Source organism: Pholis gunnellus, assembly GCF_910591455.1.
Source record: "Pholis gunnellus genome assembly, chromosome: 13".
Lineage (NCBI taxonomy): Eukaryota > Metazoa > Chordata > Actinopteri > Perciformes > Pholidae > Pholis > Pholis gunnellus.
Window position 1 is genome coordinate 8420660 of NC_136540.1, and position 25342 is coordinate 8446001.

General features: G+C 42.3%; 1 protein-coding gene across 2 annotated transcripts; it reads left to right on the forward strand.

Moving 5' to 3' along the window:
* The first annotated feature begins 783 nt into the window (after positions 1-783).
* Positions 784-25130, forward strand: pds5b (PDS5 cohesin associated factor B). 2 transcript variants are annotated; one of them, XM_079171998.1, is made up of 35 exons: positions 784-851; positions 5342-5469; positions 5667-5870; positions 6062-6148; positions 9273-9370; positions 10135-10261; positions 10648-10728; positions 11363-11503; positions 12376-12491; positions 12861-12955; positions 13183-13328; positions 14004-14155; positions 15248-15361; positions 15587-15668; positions 15774-15822; positions 16056-16195; positions 16721-16836; positions 17105-17210; positions 17344-17504; positions 17686-17809; positions 18088-18246; positions 18536-18604; positions 18824-18960; positions 19197-19320; positions 19438-19642; positions 20159-20273; positions 20428-20560; positions 20677-20796; positions 21178-21240; positions 21344-21489; positions 21778-21850; positions 22842-23278; positions 23415-23498; positions 24093-24204; positions 24314-25130. In XM_079171998.1, exons 2-35 carry the CDS (start codon positions 5362-5364, stop codon positions 24344-24346), a joined length of 4257 nt encoding a protein of 1418 aa, XP_079028124.1. In that variant the 5' UTR covers positions 784-851; positions 5342-5361; the 3' UTR covers positions 24347-25130. The 2 variants fall into 2 exon arrangements, with proteins under 2 accessions (XP_079028124.1, XP_079028125.1); XM_079171999.1 differs by having other exon boundaries at positions 23418-23498.
* The last annotated feature ends 212 nt before the right edge of the window (positions 25131-25342 follow it).

Here is a 25342-nt window from a genome sequence, read left to right on the forward strand (position 1 = left end):
TTTCTGTACAAAAAGAAAATCTCCTTCAAAACACAGCAGGTTGCTGCGTTCATTTGCTGTCGGAAAGTCCCCGTAGGTTTCAATTTACAGCGAATGCTCCTTATTTTGCAGCCCGAGCTGTAGGACTGAATTATAACACGTAGGCTACTTAACATAAAGGAACTAATATTATATTAAGCTATCTTATATGAAACTATAATGATTCACTTTCTGAGCAGCATTGCGTAAACAAAACCCACTTTATGTTAATCTCTCAAAAAATAATTGATTCTGTGTAATATTATCATATATCATATATACTGTATATTCTCAGTAATCAGTAATCTCTTTTAAATCACTTCTTAAAGTATTTTTACAGACTGGCTTTTATGTGATGTCGTCGCTTTTCTGTTTTATTTTTATTAGTTGATTTTACTTAATTATTTTACTAAATATATATATTTATATATTTATTATTGTATTTTTTTATTTGTTATCGTATCGACTGTCTCACTGAGCTTTCTGCTGTTGTTATTAAAGCCATGCTTTTGCGGCTCTGTTTTTAAAGGTGCTGTATAAATACAGTTGTTATTATTAACAATATATTTTTCACGAAAATATAGCAACGCCAGAAATCTTTAAAGGGAAGTAAAACTTGTGATAATCCATTTTCTTAAAAATAAAAATAAAAAAGGTTATTTTTATGTTTTTAAAGGATACCGACACCACACTCGCTCTCTAGGTGGCGCTACACACTCACGGTCGTTTGTACCCACGGGCACTGAATCCACACATATTGGCGCCATTTTGGAGCTAGGAGGGGGAAGAGAGCTGCAGAGGAGGACACGATTGATCACAATTCACCGTAACAGGTAATACAATGCACAAATAAGCTAAATGTTTTTGATTGAAAGGTGGGAATATTTTCAAATTGCTGTTGCGAACGATGCGGTATTATGAGCCCAGGATGAATCCAGCCGAGTAGCCATGTTTTTCTACCGCGAATAGGCAGAGCGCAGCCCGCCTTGCTCGCCTGTGTTCTCGGCTGCCGTGTCCGCTTCACAGCGCTGGTTGACCTGGTTCTGCGGCGCATAATGGTGAGCTAGTGAAACACTAGCCGGTGTGCTAGGCTCAATGTCCCAGGAGCACGAGCAAACAAGGAGTCGACTGAGGTCGGTATATTTATAACGATATAACGGGTGTTCGCCGGGGTGTTTTGTTCAGCGTAACGTTACTACATGTCCGCCCTCTTGTCACTGAGATTGCTACTGCTGCTAACGTTAGCTCGGGTACGCTAAGTCAGTGTTGTGCATAACTGCTAACGCTAGCTAACGGCAGCTAACTAGATTAGCCAACATAACGGCAACAAGGCAGTCTGGCTGTACCATAACAACAAGCGCCTCTATTCATTGCGTGTTTCTTCTCTATCCGCCAACTGACGTTATCTCACGTTAACGTATTAAAGTAACGGTAATCCGGTGGCTGTTTCCTATGCTAAATTATTTTCGTTGTGACTCCATATTACAAGCTAACTATGTGTACTAAGGCACAGTGCTTTTCATTTATTGCAGACGTCTTCTCGCAGCGTTAATAGTTTATTTAGTGGTTAGCCTGTTCCATAATTGATACATTTCAGTCACAGTGAATTTGTTTTGACAGCTATCAGCCTGTGATTGTTGAATCGTTTCACCATCAACACCTCTGATTGTTCAACGGATTACAGGTTGGAAGAAGTCTCTGACATATTTCAATTATTAGTAAGTGTTATTATAAAGTGTCATTGGGGTTTTGCTCCCTTATAACACTTAAAATCAGCACTGTACAAGACAACTGTCAATTATTGTGTTTTTGCTTGTACATATTTCATTGCTCATTATAGTTTTAGAATGGGTATTTACAGAAGCCCACCGGCTAGTGTTTCATCAGAAATCACGTTGTAGTATTCCTGGTTGGAGTTATTTGTTTGCAGCCCCTCGACTTTTATTTCTTTTTCACAACTAACATTAGTTATGTTTGGTCTGCAAAGCCACAGTTTGTTTCTCTGAGATGGTTTGCTTGTGTTGAATGGATACAGAGGAGGAAACATGTCCGCACTGTATAGTCATGTCATTCAACGCTGTGTTGTCTGTTTGTAGATGGCATTTATGAAGGTCTACTCCAACCGTGTCTCGTTCTTAAAACCTTTTGGACTCATTTCAAACCCTCCTGCTCTGCTTCGTTGTTGTTTCTGGCCGGTGTGCCATCGCTGGTTCACATTTGGCAGAGACGTGCTCTGTTCCCGAAAATCCCTATCTCATTTAATTTGGGGGAAAACTCTCTCATAGTGCTTCCCGGTTGTGCACCCAGTTTCCATCGCGTTGTGTTTGTGAGGGCCCAAATGTGGAGGTTGTTGAGTTCACCCACGATAACCAGCTGGTGTCCAGTCGTCCTGCTTCTGTTTGCTGACAGTCACTCTCTTCCCTTTAATCACCCACAGGGTTAAAACAAAGCAACTCTATGTCAAGGTTCAGATTAGGTTAGCCGAGCCGATCACAGTCTTCATATTCCTGCTGGCAGCTGTGTCGGAAGGGGTGAAGCGGTGAGAGAGTGAAGCAGCAGACCGATAGGAAACCCTCAGTGGGGGAATAAATGTGTTTTACTTTGATAAACCAGTACTGAGTAGACAGTAGCCCACGTACGAGCGCTTTAGTGTTGCCTGCCTGTGATTATTTACTGCTGCCGTTTATTCAAAGTGTAATATTCTCTGCTGGATGGCACCCAGACAGACCCCCAGGTTGGGGAAATACTCTACTCTGATTGGCTGCCAGAGCTCTGTGTGTGTGTCTGTGTGGTAGACTAAGAGAGAGATGTACTCAAATTTGGCAGCAGCTGTGGGGTGGAGAAGAAGGTCAGAATCAAACAACTTGGCAGCCTGCCAGTGTCCAGTGTGTGTTTGTGTGTGTGTGTGCGGGTTTTTGTCGGCCCTGCTTGCATTTCTGTGTGTTCTAAAAGCTCAAGTACAGCTGCAGAAAATTGTTTGGTTGTTTAAATCAAAGCCAGACCTACTTGCCGAGCTTCATAATAATCAAATCTCCATCACTGAGGAAAGCAGCACAACTTGTGGAAAGTCACAATCAAGACTTAGTAACAGAAGAACGGTTATCTGTCATTATTTTTAACACGTTTAGTAACCGTATTTATGCTTTTGTAAAGGTAGTATGAGCTTGTTTTGCTGATTCCCCTGGGAGAGGTGGTTGTTGTGAAATGAGATCTTGGAGCTCACAAAGAAAACATACCAGAAGCCTGAGGTGTCCCACAGTCGGTCCAGACCGGTACTGAACCAGTAAAGACTGGGAAAGACCTGTGGACCAGACTCGTATCTGTCTTCTCATTCGTCTTGACTTTCCGTCCATCTGTCGTGCAGGACATGTCAGACACCATGTCATGGAGTTCACTACTGCTTTTTTTATTTCTTTGAGATTTCTACTGCAGTTATATCACAGGCGGGATCACAGCTTTTGGTCAAAATGAGACGCGCTTGTTATTGATTGAAATGGAACAGGGCTGCTGGTCGTGGAGGAGGGCGTGTTTGTTGTTACTTGTTTGAAATAGTAGTAAAAGTCTTTCACATGCTCGTACAAACAAAGTGCAGATCTTTATACAGTGTTACAATAGACTGAGCAATGTGGGGCTGCAACTACCGATTATTTTCCTTATCGATTTATTGATTAATTGTTTTGTTTATAAAATGTAAAAAATAGTGGAAAATACTTTCCACAGCCCACAGTGACATCTTCAAATGTTTAGTTTAGTGCGACAAACCCAAAACACACACACACACACACACACACACACATATTTGTTTATTGTTTAACACTACGAATCACAACACATTTTAATGTACAGCAAAATCTTCCCCATTGGCTAAAATGCTTTAATTAATCAGCCGTCTCAGCTCTCCACTGATGTGCAGTTTGTGGTGGCTTTTTATCATGACACAAAGAACTATATCACAATAATACTTTAGTTTATGAAATGTTAATCTGCTCCTCACAGTTTCGAAATCCAACCTGCTTGTTTTATCCGACCAACAGACCAAAATACAACAGTATTCAGTTTACTGTCTTATTTATTTAGTTTACTGATTATAACCTTGTTGTTTAATTGTTTAATCGAGACAATACTTGGCAGTGGAATGTGATGGTGGTTGTTGTCAGTTGCAGCCTTGTGTTGAACGATCCGGTTGGTTGCATCTGCAAAACAGTTCAATCATTTGACACCACACGATCAGCTGTGACTCAGGGTTCAGAGCTGGTCGTCCACTAACACAAGGATGGACCTCTCGATGAGCTACTCCCATCTATATGTTTTGTTTTTGCACGGTGTGTAAAATGTCTAAATTGTGAGTTATCACAACGTGTATAAAATTGTTATTTAGCGTCGAAAGTAAGATGGATGATAACTGGCGACATGATCACATTTTGAGTCACAACAAGTGATGTCAATAGCCAAGTAAACTAACAAAACAGACCCAGACACATGTGGAGGCTGGAGCAAAGTATTGTTTTTGTTAATCACACTATCTCTGAGGTAATTCTTTTGATTCTTCTAATAAATTGATTGCAAATCATCAGACTTTGTTTTACTTAAAACTCCTGGTGAGTTCTTGACCTGTAGCCTTGCTGCTGTAATTAATGCTTTTAGATATTTTACAAACCCCACATTATACAGTATCATATTTTTTATTTTGTTAAATCATTGCATGCTTAGTTCACCATGCAGACTTTTGTAGATTCATGAACTATGAGTCGGGCTTCAATTTGTCTGACGTAAGGTGAAATGAACCCTTTTTAATATCTTTAATGGACAACAAGCAGCGGCGAGGTGAGACGCATCAGTTCAGCAGCGTTGCCAAAGAGCATTGCTGATATGGCCGTGAGCGGTGTGGTGTGTTGAAAGTCAAAGCACATTCTGCATGATGTGAACGTCCTCAACATGAATTGGGTGTAATCTTTGACAGACTGGTGTCGGTGGTAAAGAAACGTGGAGCACAATGGTCGCAGTGAAACGTCGGCCTGCTGTCTGAATGCAGCACTTTCATCCCTGATTCAGCTTCTAGAAAGCTATTTCTGTGTGCTGTGAATACCTGGCTGACTATTTCAGAAGTCTCTTCTGCAGCCTGCTTTCCAAGCTTTGAAGTATTCAAAAGATTTGCCCCGGGTTCCAAATAGTTAATGTGCGCCTTTCCTGTCTTTTTTTGGGGGTTAAGGTCCAGCTATTCTTCAAGGTTTAAGGTTTTTAGTCCCTCTGTCTGTGTTCTCCGTTTCATCTCCTCTCTGGCGCTCCTCTAATTTATTGCAAACGGTGCTTTCTCTTTCCCCAGGCAGTGAAGAGCTAAAGAGAATGGCTCACTCTAAAGCTCGAGTCACAGATGGGAAGGTGACCTACCCTCCAGGGGTCAAGGAGATCTCTGACAAAATCTCCAAAGAGGAAATGGTCCGCAGGCTCAAGGTGAGTGTCTGCTGCTGCAGCGCCTCTCTATTTACTGTGTGGTCGCTCAGACCACGGGGGATGGGGGATGGGGGATGGGGGATGGGGGATCGTCAGGCTTCTCAACACAATATTGTCAAATCACCGAAAGCATGCTGGTATCATTTCTTTGACAGCAGACAGGATTTTTTTTTTTAAGTGTTCTTCCATTCTTCCAGATGGTCGTGAAGACCTTCATGGACATGGACCAGGACTCTGAGGAAGAGAAGGAGCTCTACCTGAACCTGGCCCTCCACCTGGCCTCCGACTTCTTCCTCAAGCACCCAGACAAGGACGTGCGTCTGCTGGTGGCTTGCTGTCTGGCAGACATATTCAGGATTTACGCCCCCGAGGCGCCCTACACCTCCCCGGATAAACTCAAGGTACGCTGGTGAAGACTTTCACCGAGATCACTGCGCTACCACCGGGATTACTCACCGGTTTAATTGCCCAACTTGTTGCATCTTCTCTGGAGTATTCACTTAATATTGACGGATGAATTGCTATATACTCATGAGTAAATGTTATCCGTGTATGTGTGGTGCATTCACTCGTGTGTTTCTTTCTCGTGCAGGACATCTTCATGTTCATCACAAGACAGCTGAAAGGACTGGAGGACACTAAAAGCGCTCAGTTCAACAGATACTTCTATCTGCTTGAGGTACCTGACTGTATGTGTGTGGATCCGTAGTGTTATTCCATTTTAATCCAGTGTTGAATCTCATTAGGTTTGGCTTTCAACATGTGTAGAGACTTGTTTTCAACAAACAACTCCAGGTAAAAATAATGAAAGAACTATAATCACCTTCTGTTGGTTTAGACTGAGGAAACTTTTTAGGGTGGCGGCCTAATTAACACTCACAAACGTGAAAATGAGACGAGCTTTCTATCCTCCGAAGAAGAAGCGCCTTAGATCGGCAGCGTGGGAGCGTTTTGATATCCACAAAATGGCCAGAGAGTTGTTGTGGAAGATGGAAATTCAATTAGCAAAGCATACCTATGAAAAGTGAATGCACACGGGTCCAACACTTTGAATATGTTCCAACATCTTTGAGATAATCATCCACCCCGTCATGCCCGAAAAAGTATCGTAAACTGGACCGATACGGTTTAACGTCTGGGAGTAGTCCACAGCGTGTTACTGTTTCCTGTCAGAATCTTGCAGCTGTGGGCGGGGCTGTCGTTCTATCCCATTAAACCATGACAACTCATTTTCAGTGCCAACGTTGCACCATAAGAACTCGCTGGATGAAGGTGATGATGTAATGTTTCCCACAAGGTTTTGTAAGACTTGGTGGGTGGACCTCAGATCCTCTAGGAGGTCTGAGGTAATGCTCCTCTGGATACAAACTTTCTACATTTAAAGTTAGATTCATCATCTTTGAGAGCAAAAAAAAGGCTAGATCTATGAAGAATGTTCTAGTAAACAACGTCGTGCTCTTGTTCTAGCAGTGGTGGAATGTAACAAAGTACATTTAGGGTACTCAAGTACAATGTTTATGTTCTTGTACTTGAGTATTTACATTTTATGTAACTTGTGTAACTACATCTCGGAGGGAAATATGTTACTTTTAACTTCACTACATTAATTTGACCATGTTAGTTACTGACTAGGCTACTACAGATTCTTAATGCAAAACATAAATCAACTTAAAAACTATGATGTGTTGGTAGTATATAGCCTAATTATTATTATTATTATGTATATAAAGTAGTTAAAATGAGCTCCACCTGGATGCACATCATGCATCAATAATCATAACCCAATGATTTAGGTCTACCGCTTAATACATTATTTAAAATGGGCCATTCAACATAATCAATGTTACTTTTGGTACTTTAAGAATTTGTTGATAGCTTTTGGATTTGAATACATAACTTTTACTTATAACAAGAGTATTTTTACTCTGCTCTAGTAAATAATTTAATCGTAAACACATTAGTTGTGTAAATATAAATGACGATGACACGGCAAAAAAGTCACACTCACAAAGCGCATTAAACCATTTTAGTTTCATTTACTTTATTAGAAGGATTGTGATTTCATAATTGAAAAATCTAAATGTTATATCGTGTAGATTAAATGTATCTGGCACAGTGAAATAATAATTACTTTGTACGCTGCATTTTTCACGAGCAAATATAATCTTCAGCCAGTGATATTCGTACGTGGTGAAAATGACGCCATGTGTGAATATCCACGCCCCTAAATGTTTTCTACATTACTAATAGAAGTAACTTTGAGCGATAAACGGTTTCAAAAAGAGATTACTTCCTGTTGGCCCTGAACAAATCTGAGTATTTTGCCAACCGTAGTCGGTTGTATGCAAAGAGACAGTTTGCATCCCTAACTGCAGGTGTTTCATAAGGCTCATAAAAACAGGGCTTATCCGTCTTTTACTGCAAATATCATGCTCACAATGTAGCCGCGAAGAAGATATTCTTCTCTGCTCAACAACATGTTTAGTTTACTTCTTGTTTGAGCTTCAGTGTACAGAGTTTGACACTGTAAGGCTGTTTTTGTGTAAGACGTGTACGAGCTTTGTTTTTATCATTAGTTAGCCGCTGTTACAGTTTGGAAGCCAATCGTGGTCCAACATGCAACTTAAACAGTCGACACTTGAAGCCTGCAGAGCACAAACGCTGATGGATGACTCTTCAGTGAAGTAGGAGACTGAGACAACTTGTGTCCATTAGTTAAACCTTTTGAAATGAACGCTATTTGAGTATTCATAGAGTTCTTTCTTTACTTTTGCTTTTCACTATCAACATTTAAATGGTCTGACTCTTGAATATCCTTTTGTTCTCTTTGTATTGAAGCAATCCACTGTACAGCAGTCAGTACATTGTTGCTGGTGGAGTGATATTTTACAGATACTTACTCTCTGGTTAGTGTGAACACCTTAACCCGTGCAGGACTACAGCTGGTGTTTGGCTTGTTGACCTAAAGGCTCATTCTGTGACTTTCAGCGTTGGCAGTTGTTTTTTTTTTTTATTTATCTTGTTTAGCATTTGACCTCTGGTCTTCTGAATACATTCACTAATTCATGTGTGTATTCAAGCTCTTATATAAATATATTAAATAAATGATGTGGAGACGCAAAGTAGGAAGCAGCGGTGGCTGAATGACATGCACTCTCTTCTGCTGTGCTACAGAAGCTTAAAGGAAACACGTTTATATCTGCAGCAGACTCTCCGTCTGAGCACCTTTTTAAAAACAGATGATAATAAGAATATGTTACTCTGATGTTCTTTATTAATGCTTTGCTTTGCTTTTCACTCATTAAAGCAGCAGCATCCTCTGCCACACACGCGCACATTTAGTTTTTTCGATCAGAATGTGTAATGATGATTCCATGAGTGCTGTTTTTATGCTTTGGTTGTGCAGACGTATCTCAAATTTAATAGTTGCCTCAACCCCTTTTCAGTTTAACTAAAGGCATTCATTCTTTAGGATTCTGTTATTCTACAGTATTATAAAAGATGGTGAATGGTCCACTTGAATTCATCAGTTGGCCACAAACGCATCTCAAAATGATCGCTCATGTTGTTCTGTAAGTGCTGTGTGTGTGTGTGTGTGTGTGTGTGTGTGTGTGTGTGTGTGTGTGTGTGTGTGTGTGTGTGTGTGTGTGTGTGTGTGTGTGTGTGTGTGTGTGTGTGTGTGTGTGTGTGTGTGTGTGTGTGTGTGTGTAAATACCCTCCTCCCTCACCACAGTCTTCCTAATTTGCTGCATTGTAAGTTGCACTGTCACTAACTGCCTCCTCTCTCCTCTCTTCCTGTTCAGAACATAGCATGGGTGAAGTCCTACAATATCTGCTTTGAGCTCGAAGACAGCAATGAGATATTCACCCAGCTGTACAGAACTCTCTTCCAGGTCATCAAGTAAGTCTGTTTATCAGAGGCCGCCTCGGCGTGCTTGTTATTTGTGTTCATGTTTGTTGTTTGCTCCCACATAGCCTCCACCTTTTGTCCACAGCAGTCCTTAATGTCAGAAGTGAGCCCTCTAACACCTCAATCTGTCTCCACTGCAACACCATTAAACTTCCCAGTTTGTCTTTGATTGCCCCGCAGTCCTCTCCTCAGCCGGCTCTCTATTTCACTCTGAACACAACCTTGTGGGCTGAGTTCTGCAGTGCAGGATTTGGCTCTTTGCCATTGGAACAAAAATGATGGTTGTGTGTGTCAAGGTTGTGCCAGCACAGTGCGTTTTTCTTTTTTTTTTTTATTATATAGGGAGAATTTAAAGAGCTCTGCTTGAAATATTACAGTGAGCTTGAAGGTGTAAGGGAGTGCAGCCCTCATGTTTGTTTTTGTGTAAGTGACACTGTCGGTGAATGGAAGCTAACAAGACGAGTAATGTTTGGCAGCTCTGAGGAGAGCAGTCGCTGAGATAGAAATCTCGGTAATAAGCCTTGCCTCCCGCTGTAATGCAGATCATTATGAGCCAGTACACCCACCCTCTGTGTGATCAGTGCATCGCAGTCTGCCTACAAAATGCATGCTGTCAGAAAAGTATATCTTAAAACTCCCAAAACTCCCCAGGAATATGTGATAATGTTGAGTTGCTGGCTCAACAGGGAACCAGCATGGAGTCTTGTATTTTAAGTCCTGCATTGATGACATCCTTGGTCTTTTTGTTTCCCTAGCAACGGCCATAACCAGAAGGTGCACATGCACATGGTGGACCTGATGAGCTCCATCATCTGCGAGGGAGACACCGTATCGCAGGAGCTGTTGGACACCGTGTTGGTCAACCTGGTGCCTGCTCACAAGGTCTGTGCACAACATAACGTCCAGGCACTCGACGTGCACGATCGCATAAAGAACACCTTACATTCATGCACACACACACACACACACACTGTTAATGTTGGTGTAGAGAACGCTCAGTAACTGACAGTCTGAACTAATTTGTCAGTAAAGTCTTTTTCCATACGCTGTAATTCAATGAGACCCCTGCAGGTGAAAATAAGTAAAGCAGCTTTAGAGTTTGTGCACAAACATCTGTGGACGTCCAAAAGGGGATTCTGCTGAGTGAAAAAACAAGAAATGATGGATCACACCTGTGTTTTAGACATCATGTGTAGTTTTTGTCATCTGTCTGAACATGCTCTCTGACCTGCTATCTTATTCACCGATTGTTTTTTATGTCTGTCTAGAACTTGAATAAACAAGCGTATGACCTGGCCAAAGCGCTGCTGAAGAGGACTGCTCAGGCTATTGAACCGTACATCACCAACGTAAGATACAATCTTTGACACACTCGTTGTTGTTTTGTCTTTTTATACACTTTTATATCTCTGGCTGGATGGAGATCCTTTTTCCTGAATTAAACACAGGACACCATGCAGCTGTCTATATCCTGTAGTAGTCATAAACAAACATTAAAAACAATCCTACAGCTCGACCAGAAACAGTGCATACTGTAGATTCAAAGCCTCGCGTAGCCTAATGGGAAGACTCTAGCACTGCCGGTGTAGTTGAACCAAGGCCAACCATGCTAGAAATGTCTTGGCACTGCGAGAGGTTTATATCTGGGCCAACGACGACACTAAGTAATACGTTGGTCATTAAAATCAGCTGTTGCACATAAAACATTTGCTGCATTCAAATAGTTGTGCTGAGGCTCACATTGTGTACATGCAGCTGTAATGTTGCAACTGTGCAAAGAGCACAATGTCAATAAATCACCTTGTGTTCTTCGTTGCACATTATTATTATTATTATTATTATTATTATTGTCTCCTGGCAGCGAATTAAATCTGAGCGTCTGTTTCAAAGTCACAGCTTGATTTGCTGGATCTCTCTTTTTTATTCTTTTTATGTGTTACATCAATAACCATCATTCCTCCCTCTCTCTGTCCTCTCCATCAGTTCTTCAACCAGGTGCTGATGCTGGGGAAGACCTCGGTCAGCGATCTGTCCGAGCATGTTTTCGACCTCATCCTGGAGCTTTACAACATCGACAGCCACCTGCTGCTCTCCGTGCTGCCGCAGCTCGAGTTCAAGCTCAAGGTAGTAAAAAAACATTGTTTCTCACATTAAATGGAGCATCTTACATTTGTCATTTCATGTTGCTAGTATAATTGTTTTGTGCACGTTATTAACACATGACATTATTATGGTTATTGCTATTAGATTTTGTCGCGGTATTAAGTTATAGAGATGGAAGTCGCAGCAAATCTTGGGTTAATATTCTGAGTAGATTCACACACCAGACCCCAAAAAACAGAATTCTCCAACCTATTAGCCACAGAACTGCACATTTTCACTTTCTCTGCTGGTTTGTGGATTCCTATTAGAAAGATGGAGCAGTCCAGCAGTCAGCATAATGTTGCCTCTGCAGTGTCTCATAAAGGCCTCCTGCTGATGGATAACGCTCATTAACTGTTCAGAGGGAGTGTAGATCAGCGCCGTCTCCCCAAAATAATAGCTGCGATAAAATCTCTCCCCCACAGATTACACATTCTCCCTCTGTCTCTCCCTCTCATTCGTTGTCTCACCATCACTATTTTCATCTTTATCTCTCCCTGCTTGTTTTCTCTTCTTTCTCTTCTCTCTCCTTCCTACCACCTGTCTTCCTTTTGTCTTTACTTCTCATTGTTACCTCTACTTCTCGTCTCATTCTAAAAGCAAGATTGATACCAAAGAAAACTGCTGCCTGTGTGTTATGAAGGTGGTAATGGAGCCAATGTAATTGACTTGGCTCGTCTGTCCATTCAACACAGCCAAATATCTGTGCATAATTTTTCTCTCTCTCTCTCTCTCTCTCTCTCTCTCTCTCTCTCTCTCTCTCTCTCTCTCTCTCTCTCTCTCTCTCTCTCTCTCTCTCTCTCTCTCTCTCTCTCTCTCTCTCTCTCTCTCTCTCCTTCGCTCTGTCTCTGCAGAGTAACGATAATGACGAGAGGCTGCAAGTGGTGAAGCTGCTGGCTAAGATGTTCGGAGCCAAGGACTCTGAGCTGGCTGCACAGAACAAACCACTGTGGCAGTGTTACCTCGGCAGGTGGGTTACAGCGCCGTGGCTCCGACCACGGATCCTAAAAGTCTGAAAAAACATATTTTCTATATCATCAGAAGGGTTACAATGGGTTATTGCAACATGAAGTTATTGTTTTTAATTGTTGGTGGTTCATTCATACAAAACAGGTTTGTTGTTTAATAAATATATCGTTTGCTGGAGCTTCGCTAAACAAAGTTTTCGTTCAATTTGAGGTTTGTCTCTTGGTTAAAGACTTTGTTGCGTTACAATCAATAAAGTCGTACATTTGGCATCCCGAGTTACAGCGTGTGCATGCAGCAAACGCCTGCTGGGTTATTAATGTTTTTGCTGTGTTGAGTTGCTGGTATTAACGTTCATTTCTTCTCCCAAAAGGTTTAATGACATCCATGTGCCCATCAGGCTGGAGTGTGTTAAGTTTGCCAGTCATTGCCTCATGAACCACCCTGACTTGGCCAAAGACCTCACAGGTAAATGAGCTCTCAGCAAATGCATTCTTTGAATCCTGCTGAATGTGCTGAGCGTTGCGTTATTGTGCCTCTATACGGATGTGATACCACAACACTCACTTTATAAGCTCTTAATGATGAGTCACAAGCTTATTGTTGTTCTTTAACAAACGTGTTGTTTTTATGTGATGAAGTAATTGTTAGAGTTCTCTCACATCCCACTCATTTGTTCCTGTTTTCTTTCCCAGAATTCTTGCGGGTTAGATCACATGACCCAGAGGAGGCCATCCGCCACGATGTCATCGTGTCTATAGTAACTGCTGCCAAGAAGGACTTGTCTCTCGTGAATGATGCATTGCTCAATTTTGTGAAGGAGAGGACCTTGGACAAGAGAGTAAGTGGACAACGTTTTGCGCGTGTTTGGACTCGGTATGGACTCGTATTGTTTGTCATTGTGTTGTATGAAGGCCTCGGCAATCTGGCAAAAAATAATTAAATCTTATCACAAAATATACTCAGGAAAGTAATGTTAGGATTTTTTTAAATAAATAAAATCAACAGTGATTTGGACAATTAGACAAAAAGAAAAAGGTCAAAAATTCTGAATGTAATCCTTTTACTGTGTCGGTGTCATAGAGTGGTTATTTGCATAAAAACACACAATTCAAATGAACAGGAAATAAATGATTGTATTTTATCTAAAGCTTTGATTTAACAATGTTTTGGAGCATTTGTAGTTTTAACTATGTATTATAAGGTGCATGGAGTCATATTTTCCTCTCTTAAGATCCGTTTTTATATTTCTGTGAAAACATCTCTTTTAAACAACTGTATTTATTGAAGTTTCTGGTCAAAAACAACATTTTACAAGATAACATTTGAACACATGATCATGTTGTAATTTACTTTCACACAATTTTCATTTTCACTGTTTGGAGCTTGAACTCACCATAATCTAACTCATTTGGGATGGACTGCAGCCACTGTAGCTTCTCATATGGTTCTCATGTAACTCGTGGTCATGGTTGGTAATTGTCTCCCTTTATCTGGCCCTATCCTCCTTCATCAGTGGCGTGTGCGTAAGGAGGCCATGATGGGCCTGGCATCGATCTACAGGAAGTACTCGCTGCAGGGAGAAGGAGGGAGGGAGGCCTCTAAACAGATTTCCTGGATAAAAGACAAGCTGCTCCATATCTACTACCAAAACAGCATCGATGACAGGTTTGTGTGAATGTGTTCCTGGCTGTTACATTAGAAAAGTCAAAGTCCCCTTTATGAATTCCAACAAAGCATTTCAAACATGGGTGTAACTGTTAAAAAGGTGGAGCTTTTCAATCTGTTCCCTTAAAGATGCTGATTAAGATCAGTGAGCTCCTTGAATCACGGTGTTTGTGCCTTGAGCTATTGGCTAAGTAGCTTGAATTTCTTCACTTAATTTAGTTTGATTAACGCGTCTCGTTCCCTGGATTACCAGGATGTAAATAATGACATCGCGTTGAGATATTTCATAGCAGACTTTGGCAGGGAGCCAAACACCTTTAACGCGTCTCAAACTCAAACGGTAAAATCAGGCGCTTATATCAGCCCTTCAGAATCAAAAAAGCAGAGGCTTCTCTCTCGACTCTCGACGACTGCATTTAAAACGTGTTGACGGCACACTGCAGCATCACTCTCTACTCTTTAACATCATAGCTGAAGTGCACGTAGATGAGACACGTTGAGGCAAAAAAAGAAAGAAAGAAGCCTGAATGACAACTTCATAAAACATAGTTTCAAATGTAGAAAAGTGCTGAACAGTGTCTGAGGGTACAGCTATCCTTTGAATCACTCTGCTGCCAACAGGAAAAGTCTGTACTGTAACAGGAAGTGTGTGTGTGTGTTAAACAGGGCAGTGTTGAAATACTTGTGCACGCTCAGCAAATTCTCTCTTAAACCTCTGAAATGAATTATCCAAAATGTAAGGACAATGAATGTCTAAAAATGTCCCATTTTTACTATGAGGGGTATTGTGAGATTATACGGGACCGCTGACAAATCTTATTATACTATCAGATTGTCTCTGATATGTTTGGTTGGCCAGTGAGGAACTGTTCTCTAATTCATGCTGAATTATGAATTATGAATAGCGTCTTGTTTTTTTTAGGGGCATTCCCAAATTTTCCCCGGCACTTTGTCACGAGCCGCCTTAATTTCCGACCCTGGTCTCGATAATCCTATGAAACAAATCCAACGGTAGCTTAATGACCGATATGAAAACCTATCTGAGGATATTCTTCCTTTTTTAAATCGGAGCGATTCCCTCCATGTGCACAGGCTGCTGGTGGAGCGGGTCTTTGCCCAGTACATGGTTCCTCACAACCTGGACACCGCTGAGAGGATGAAGTGTCTTTACTACCTGTACGCCACCCTGGACGCAAATGCTGTCAAGTAAGCATTTCTCACAAATATTAGATTAATGCAGCTGCAAAACACGACTTGTCATTTTCATTTTCATTAGCGTTTGCCTTGTAAAAAATTATGTAACTCAGTCTAGACGACTACTGAACTGTCTGGAACAAATGTTCAAAAGGAAACTCTTTTATTTTCCTTCTGTTCTGCTACGATTGCTCCTCCTCATCCGTCCCTTGACTCTTCTTCACCTGTGCCTCTCAGAGCTTTGAACGAGATGTGGAAGTGCCAGAATCTGCTGAGGCACAATGTCAAAGACCTGCTGGACTTGGTCAAAAAACCCAAGGTAAGTAACAGAAGCACACTGGGAAAAAAAGCAGATTTTTGATTTTCTCTTGTTGCGTGTTTTCTCAAAAACATGTATTGTTCTTTTTGTGTCCGTTTGTTTTAGTCTGACGCATCGAGCAAGGCCGTATTTGCCAAAGTCATGGTGATCACAAGTAAGGGATTTACACACAATTTACACACATTCTTTCCGAAACCATACATCTAGGTGTTTGAATTACCAACTTTAACGTACAGCCACAGGATCTTTCCGCTTCGCGTAGCTGAAGTAGAAGAAAAGAATGAACAAAACCTTTTTAAATGACATTGCTGAAGCAGCCTGACCGACCCACCCTGGTTTCAAATGTATTCATTGTAGACGTAAGCTTTTAATACTGTGTGACTACAGAGAACCTGCCAGACCCGGGCAAGGCTCAGGACTTTGTGAAGAAGCTGGCTCAGGTCCTGGAGGATGACGAGCGGATCAGAGATCAGTTGGAAACCTTGGTCAGCCCCTCGTGCTCCTGCAAGCAAGCTGAAGTGTGTGTGGTGAGTGCTGACGCTTCTCTCATCAGCGCCGTTGTCCCTCCACTGGCTCTGTTTTTAAGTGATACTCTTAAAGATATATATAGTTTAATCATTTATAATATCAGTAATCTCTTATGTAAAATGTACATAGTCTATCTTTTGTGTTAACAAATAGTCAAAGAGCATGTCGACTGATGAAGGTGGTACTAAATGTTTTATAGCATCATAAAGACGAGCTTCAAGAGAAGCTCTGCTGTCTGTTAACGTTAATGTGCCGTACAGCTTCATTCAGACATGACGGCACATGTTATTTGATGCCGAACTCTGCTGCCCGTTTTTAATTATAAAATCCAACAGTGCACAAACATTGAATGACAGGACATTAAGTCTGTTTCTCACATGCTGCATGCAAAGAGTTTACTGGATATTCATTTATTCATCCACACTGTTGGCGACTGTCAGTGTTTCTGCATTACAGTGTCGGCCATTTAAATACTTTTTTTTTTTTTTTTTTTTAATAAAATGATTTGTTTGTCCCCTTTTCAGCGAGACATCACTAAAAAGCTCGGCAGCCCCAAACAGCCCAGCAACCCATTCCTAGAGATGGTCAAGTTCCTTCTGGAGAGAATTGCACCTGTACACATCGACACAGAATCCATCAGGTAGTGTGTGTGTGTGTGTGTGTGTGTGTGTGTGTGTGTGTGTGTGTGTGTGTGTGTGTGTGTGTGTGTGTATGTATGTATGTATGTATATGTATATATATATATATATATATATATATATATGTGTGGGAAGGCTGATGACACACACTTTAAGTCATCACATTGATGCAAAGATTTCAAATGCCAGTGACGATTGATTACATTGTGTAGCGTTTGACCTTTTTTTTTTTATAAATCTCTCTCTTCTATCTCGACCATCATCCATCAGTGCGTTGATAAAACAGGTCAACAAATCTATAGATGGAACAGCTGATGATGAGGATGAGGGCGTCCCCACTGAAGAGGCCATCAGAGCAGGACTGGAACTGCTGAAGGTAAAAAAACAGAAACAGTCGTTACAGTGACACAAAAGAAATCTGCTTAAAGTACATTTAACACTTTTTTTTTTGGATGAATTCGGCTGAAAGGTCTTCATCAGATTATGTATTGCCCCGTTGTGTTTCCCAGGTGCTTTCGTTCACACACCCGGTGTCGTTCCACTCGGCGGAGACGTTTGAGTCTCTGCTGGGTTGTCTGAAGATGGATGACGAGAAGGTCGCCGAGGCTGCTCTGCAGATCTTCAAGAACACGGGCAGCAAGCTGGAAGAGAGTTTCCCTCACATCAAATCGTACGTTTCATTGGCTAAATGACGCTTTCATTCATTCTCCAGCGTACGGCGGGATGTATGCAGTCTCACACGCTGGCAGTTAATCGAACATAGAAATCACTGTGGTTCGCTGTGAGCATGCTGCACTCTTTCTGACTCTTTCTGTGGTTTGTAATGCTGGTCTCCTGCCTGCTCCCCCTAGCGTGTTGCTGCCTGTACTGCAGGCCAAAGCCAAGAGAGGGCCGCCTCGCCAGGCCAAGTATGCCATCCACTGCATCAACTCCATGTTCACCAACAGAGACACACACTTCGCCCAAATCTTCGAGGTTAGTCAGTCAAATCTCTTTGGTTTCTACATTTGTTTTACTCATTAAAGGAAACAAAGTTGTGTGTATATTTCCTGGTTTGACACATTCTGCGGGGCATTTACATATGTTGTGTTATTTCAATTAAATTGCACTTTTATGCAGAGAAACAGATTGAATTGTGGTAGACACGCCTCCCAAAGCTGGACAGTTTGTCGATGTTTTTTCACCAGTAGATCTGCATGTGTGCCCCGAGTTTAAACAGTGAATGCACATGTTGTGCGTTTGTGTGTCTCCAGCCTCTGAACAAAGGCCTGGACCCCGCTAACCTCGAGCAGCTCATCACTCCTCTGACCACCCTGGGTCACCTGGCTCAGCTGGCCCCGGAGCAGTTTGCTGCACCGCTCAAATCTCTAGTCGCCAACTTCATTGTGAAGGATCTGCTCATGAACGACCGGGTACACATCTTTTTCTTTCTTTTCTCCGACAGGCAGCTGTGGGAGATCGTTGTTTTGTATGTTCCTGTTTAAAGCGGTCTCAAATACAAACCATAACAGCCGGAGTATTCATTCTTATTGCAAATCTAGTATTCATGTTTCTACATTCAGAATGTATGTATTTACATACTTATCAATGGTTTATTGACTTGCATAAACTTTTGGCTCATGTTGTACAGATCTTAGACATAAGCTAAAATACCAACGATGGCAGTTCAAAGTCTTGAAGTCTTGTTTGTGTTGTCTGTAGGTCCCGGGCAAGAAGACAACCAAACTTTGGGTTCCCGATGAAGAAGTGTCCCCAGAGACTCTGGCCAAGGTCAGCGGTGAACCCTCACGTGTCTCTTTTTGTTTTGTACATATAGCTGAAGAATACTTTCAGAGGCAGAATTGCAATGTTAATTCATCATATCAACCTCATCTTGCTGAATGTATTTATCTTTGCAAGTAAATGAGGAGACATTTCCCTCTGTTTATGAATACTGTATGCACTTTTGTTGACCAGTAAATGATCTTCTTTCCACCCTCCTCCATTCAGATCCAGGGCATAAAGCTGATGGTGCGGTGGTTACTAGGAGTGAAGAACAATCAGAGCAAATCGGGCAACTCCACGCTGAGGATGCTGACTGCTATTCTACACAGCGATGGAGACTTAACCGAGCAGGGCAGGATGGGGTAAACGACACAGCATATACTTCTTCCTTAGAGAGTGTGTGTGTGTGTGTGTGTCCGCCTTTTGAGCAGCTCAGAGGAAGCTTTGTCTTGAGAAATGTAATCATGTAAATGTCAGTGAAGTGCTGGATTTGTAATGGGTATTGTGGACCCTCGGGGGAGGTTAGGCTTTAATCGCAAACACATTTGCAGATAAATGAAGGAAACCTTGTTTACTCTCGTCTCCTCTCTTCCTCCAGCAAACCAGACATGTCGAGGCTGCGGCTGGCAGCGGCGTGCGCCCTGCTGAAGCTGGCGCAGGAGCCCTGCTATCACGAAATCATCACGCTGGAGCAATACCAGCTGTGTGCTCTCGTCATCAACGTATGGATTGTCTCCTCTTTTCATGCGGCGCTTCTGCTCGATTCAGGGCTCTGAATCTTGTTTTTTTTGTCCCTTTATTTGAATCATTGTCACCGTTTTTCTTCTTTTGCTCTCTAGGATGAGTGCTACCAGGTGCGACAGTGTTTTTCCCAGAAGCTCCACCGGGGCCTGTGCCGCCTCCGTCTGCCTCTGGAATACATGGCGGTGTTCGCTTTGTGTGCCAAGGACCCCGTTAAGGAGAGGAGGGCTCACGCTCGCCAGTGCCTGGTGAAAAATGTCAACATACGCAGAGAGTACCTCAAACAGCACGCTGCCATCAGCGGTAAAGAAGCTGAACAAAAACACTCCCGTCTGCTTCTCTAAACTGGCACAATCGAGTCTAATTGCCATCAAAGATATTATATGCAATACACTGACTATCAGGATGTATATGTAGCAGCATCACCATGCAGAAACCTATGTCAGGTCATGTGGGGAGAAGTTTATAGAAGGGCTTTGTAAACTATCACTTTGATGCTAAAACATACATACTTTGACCAAAGTGTGAATGTTTGAAAAATCCATGAGGAACACCACTGGGAAGCTACAGAATTGCATAAAAACCTCTAGAAATATTGGCCCCGCCCCTTTAAAAGCAAATCTGTCCCGCCCTATTTAATTTGTAACCTCTACAGTATACATCTAAAACCAGAATATATGCAAGGCTGGGACGGATATCCATGATATGACTGTAAAGAGGAAATTATAAAGGAATTGTAGTGCACATGGCAGTAATTGTTGTCACTGTTGTGATGGGAATTGTTGATGTAATATGTATTTGCCTTGTGTGTGACAACAGACAAGCTGTTCTCTCTGCTGCCGGAGTACGTGGTGCCCTACGCCATTCACCTTCTGGCACACGACCCAGACTACGTCAAACTACAGGACATCGAGCAGCTCAAAGAAATTAAAGAGTAAGTATGTGAGAACGCTGTTGGTCGCTGGTAACACTGATGACAAAAAGAATACTTCAAAAATAAAAATAAATGCACATTTTTATACATTCCTCTTGGATGAATGTGGAATATTACATTAGTCTGATGTCAAACTTCCCTTTCCCTTTATTAGGGCTCTGTGGTTTGTCCTGGAGATTATCATGGCCAAGAATGATAACAACAGCCATGCCTTCATAAGGAAGATGGTGGAGAATATAAAAAATACAAAAGACGCCCAGGCCCCCACCGATCCCAAAACCAACGAGGTAAATATTTACGTCTGCTAGTTCACGTTCCGTTAATATCTCGTACATGGACAGCACAACATTTCTTCACTGCTCTTATTGCCTTCCTGCTCACCAGACTTTTCCTCCCTGTACAGAAACTCTACACAGTGTGTGACGTAGCCATGCACATTATCATGTCAAAGAGCACCACCTACAGCCTCGAGTCTCCAAAAGACCCCGTGCTGCCCTCGTGCTACTTCACCAAACCCGAAAAGGTTGGTGTCTGCACCCCAAAGCATTACCCAAAATGTTTTAATTTTATTTCCAGCAAAGCAGTTTCTTCTACTTCTTCTTCTTGTTTGCCATATGTGTTAATAGCAACAGCTGAGCTGCGAGTGAGATCTGTGAAACCTTTTCTTCTCTTTGACTTTTTAAATGATGAGAACAGACTTGTGTTTCCTGGTTGTGGTAGCTGCTGGCAGTAACCTGGTTTTCACTGCCCCCGTTTTCTTTTCCTGTAAACTAATTATCAACGTATCTGGCACACATTTTGACTAATGAGATCGTTTGGCAGGAGCAACACTTCTTCTCACAATCCTCAGCTTGTTCTCTTCCCACAAACGAGCTCTCTAATAGAAGATGTCTCCCTGTTTCAGAATGTCAGCAACACAAAAAATTATCTCCCACCAGAGATGAAGTCTTTCTTCACACCTGGAAAGGTGAGCTCAATCAAAACCTCCGAACTGCTTCCGTTGGCTTCTGCATCTCATTTCTGAACACGCATCTAACTCCGTCTCATCCCTTGCCCCCCTCCCGCTTTAGCCCAAGTCGGCTAACGTTTTGGGTGCAGTGAACAAGCCGCTGGCGGCGGCGGGGAAACAGATCCAGAGCAAAGCTTCACGTATGGAGACCGCCAGCAACGACGATCCCTCGTCCAACCCAGGCTCCCCACAGCGCAGCAAGACCAGGTACGAGACATGTAACGCTCACACGCACTCCTTTAAGGACTCGCCACGCCAGAGGTGTGGGGGGGGGGGCCAGCAAGCCTACGGTCACACCCTGATGATGTCACCAAGTCTTGTGTGGTTGAGCGAGACACTGAATCCGGTCCAGTTACAAATGGATCTAAATATTCCCCAAATGGAAAATGTTCATGGTATATGTCCATAGATCACACAGGACCACACAAGTAGATGGCTTTTTGTATCGTTTAGCTGCATTTATTTGTTAATAATTAATAATAATTGCTGTTTCAGGCTCGACAGCACAGAAATGGATCACAGTGAAAACGAGGACATCAGCCTAAAGAGAGCCGACAGCTCTGAGAAGGTATCAAATCCTCGTTACGTGCTGCTGTAATATCCTCTGTGATGTGAGAGTGGTTATTATAATTTATAATATGGCAAAAAGAGCATCAATGTTGTCTTTTCAAGAAAAAGAAAAACAATTATTTGTGTTTTATCAGAGTGAAAATGTGCTTGGTCATTATCTTGTGTGTGTGTAATGTCTGAAAGCTCCAGTAATCATCCTGAAACTATCATAATATTTTATGTAGACAGTCTCCCAGCCATAATCGCTCTACGAATAAAATGTGTTCATTATAATCCTCTCGGTAATGTTCCTCCCCTCAGTTGGAAAGATTGCTGGTATTGTAGTTTTTTTTAGTGTATTTGCACAACCTTATTTCTAGAAACTGCAGCTTTATTTACTTCTTCTGACTAGTGTTTGATAAGAACACCGAAAATAAAATGGCGTTTTGTTTATACGATATGATCTTAAGTATTAAAAGCAATGAAACTGGCGCTTTGATCAGAAATGACACCGTAGCTGAGGACGAGTAGAGAGGGTTGTTGCTGGGATCCAGTTGAGTGTTTCTAGTCATAAACCCTCGTGACTCTGTTTTGATTCTACTGTGCAAACACCCGCTGGATTTAAGTCGAGATAGGATTAGCAAGCACGCTTTGTGTCAACTATCATTCATAACAGCCTCCAGACCTGCTGCCCACGTCGTTTTAGCTCTGAAGCAGCTCACCTTTCAAATGTTTCACAGGATTTCTACTCATATTTACAAGGAAGTTCCAACTTGTGTCTCACATTAATTTAAGTAGAAAGCCGGTTTTAAGCAGTTTATCGACACAGCAAGTAAAACTACTTGTGGAAACCAGAGAGTTAACAAGTTTTCCGGGGGTGGAAAAGCATAATATTCAAACTAATAGAAGAGCTCTGGCTCGTTCATGAGAAATCATGGTTCACACAGGCGACAGCGGGAAGCCCCGTCGGCCCTTTTCAACTATTAGTTTTTGTTGTTGTTTTTTTACAGGATATTGAAAAGCCCCGCGGTCGCAAGCGAGGCGTGGCCTCCAGTGAAGACCAGGACAGCAAACCAAAGCGTGGACGCAAGAAGGCGGCGGCCAATACAGCCGCAGTGGTCGAGTCCGGGGACGAGGACAATCGGCCGGAGGACGAACAGAACAGCCCGCCGAAGAAAGGACGCAGGGGCCGTCCTCCGAAGTCCGCTGCTCCTAGTCAGGAGACTCCCGCCAAGGGGAAGAGGGGCCGAAAGAAGGCAGTTCCTCCGCCAGAGGATGAAGAGGAGGAGGAGGAGGAAGAGGAGAAGGTGGAGGAAGAGGAGAAGGTGGAGGAGGAAACAGCAGCAGCAGCAGAGGATGAGGAGGAAGAGGACGACAAGAGCAGTGAAAATGTGGAGTTGAAGACTAAGGGAGGCCGGCAGGCCAGGGCGCCGCGGCGATCACAAGGGTAAGCGCCCGTGTGCAGGGAATGCAAACGGCGAAGTTGGATCAGCTTCACTCATAACATCTGCTGTTGGCACGGAGAGCTCCGTCAGCACGATTAATGTCTGTCTCAACCTCTGGTGTCGTTTGTCTTCGTTCAGCAGCACCGAGTCAGCAGAGTCTACACCGCAGAAGAGGAGAGGACGTCCACCCAAGGCAGCGCAGCCGCCGGCCAAGAAACCAGCGTAAGATGCACACGAGCTTTGTCATCTTTGTTGTTTGTGCGCCACGAATTCAAACGTTTGCTCACCTGCTACCGACCGGTCAAGTAATTGCGGTGGACCAGCTTAGAATCATTTTTTTATTGAGAAAGAAAGCTTAGCACAAGGTTAGTACTGTTTGGGTAAAAAATCATATACAACTTATTCTCAGGGTGGCTCATATGAAATTCCATGAAAAGCCCATAATAATAATAATAATGTGCCTCGTTTTAGTGCTCCTAAATGACATTTGCAAGAGTCGAGGAGTGTCTGATTGAGGCGATAAATACGCAATATAGTAGCAGAATCTTGATTGTTGGTTAGTTTGATTGGTTGTTTTTTGTGTGTGCAAATGAATTTAGAAGCGCAGATGAAACAGATTTTTTTTAATGATTATCTTTCTCATGAACTACTGTCAGGATATCGTGACACTTTGAGCAAATATGCCAAAAAAAAAAGTTTGGCGCTTTTTTCGAGGTACTAGAACATTCTGAGACTTTGTGTTGAGCAGCGCGGCAGCATGTGTTGCATGCTGAGACATTCTGACTCGGAGCGTTTTCCCCCTCTGTGATATTCCAGGCGTGGTGGGCGATCGAAGGCAGCTGCTGCTAAAGAAGAAGAGGAGGAGGAGGAGGAAGAAGATGAAGAGGAGGAGGAGGAGGAGCAGCAGGAGGACGAGCCAACACCGAAGGTACTGAAAGTGTTGACATGAATCATATATGAGAAATCAGAGTTTTAGACTAAGTGTGGAGCTTCCTGTCCATTGTTTTCACCCGGCTGTCCCTTCCCTCTTTCTGTAGGGTCGCAAGAAGCCAGCGGCGCGAAGAAGATGAGCTGAACAGTGAGGAAGGACAAACAGAAACGGGGCGTCTACTCTAATGTCGAGGAGGAACGACGTAGAAAAGAAGATATGGACATTGAACTTTTTAAACTTTTCCTACGCTGACGCTCCTACTGTTACACAAGTTCACACACTTGCATTTGCCACATGCACACTACATCAGTACATCCTTATCAGCGGCTGTGGGTTGTTGCATTGTGTTGCATTGTGAAGATGTTCGCCACATTAAGTAGAAATAATTTTAACAGGAAAAAAAAAAGAAAAAAAGATCACTTGTAAATAGTCTCTTCTGTCTGTTTCATGTTCTGTTGTTGTTTGATGCTGACTGGGGGGGATGCTGTAAAGCCTTTTACCCGCCAATATTATTATTATTATTATTATTAAAATGCTCCCATAAAGCAGTATTGCTTATCAATCATTCCCTCTGTGTCACACTTTTAAAAACTGAGATTAACCATCTTTTTTTTTTTTTTTGTGACGTTAATCGTGTCATTTTACTTTAAAAGAAAACATGCGTTTTTGTTTACAGCTCTGTATATTAAAAACTTTTTTACCATGTGTTGAAAAATTAAAAAAAAGAAAATTGTCCGAAACCTGTCCAAATGTAGGGCTGCCTCTGGAAAAGATTGTAGCGTGCATCTCATTTTTAGGTTTGTACTTACTGGTAGATGGAAGTCCTGAGCAGCTGTGGTTGTAGTGTTTGTCACTGCTGATTAACTTCACATCCACCCAGTCAGATCCTCCGATGTATCAATATAATTCTCTATAAAACCTTACATGCTCCATTTCTCTTTATTTCTTTTGGAAGTCTTGGATGAAGCAGTTCGCCGGTTGTGAGGCCTTCAGGTGTGACGCAAATAAGGAAGAACGTGTCAAATAGCATCACGGAACCAGTGATGCTGGTTAAAAGTTCATCTAGAATTCAGTGGTTCAGAAGCTTTCAAAGTATTTAATTGAGCCTTTTAGGGGAGCATTGTTAGCCTGTTCT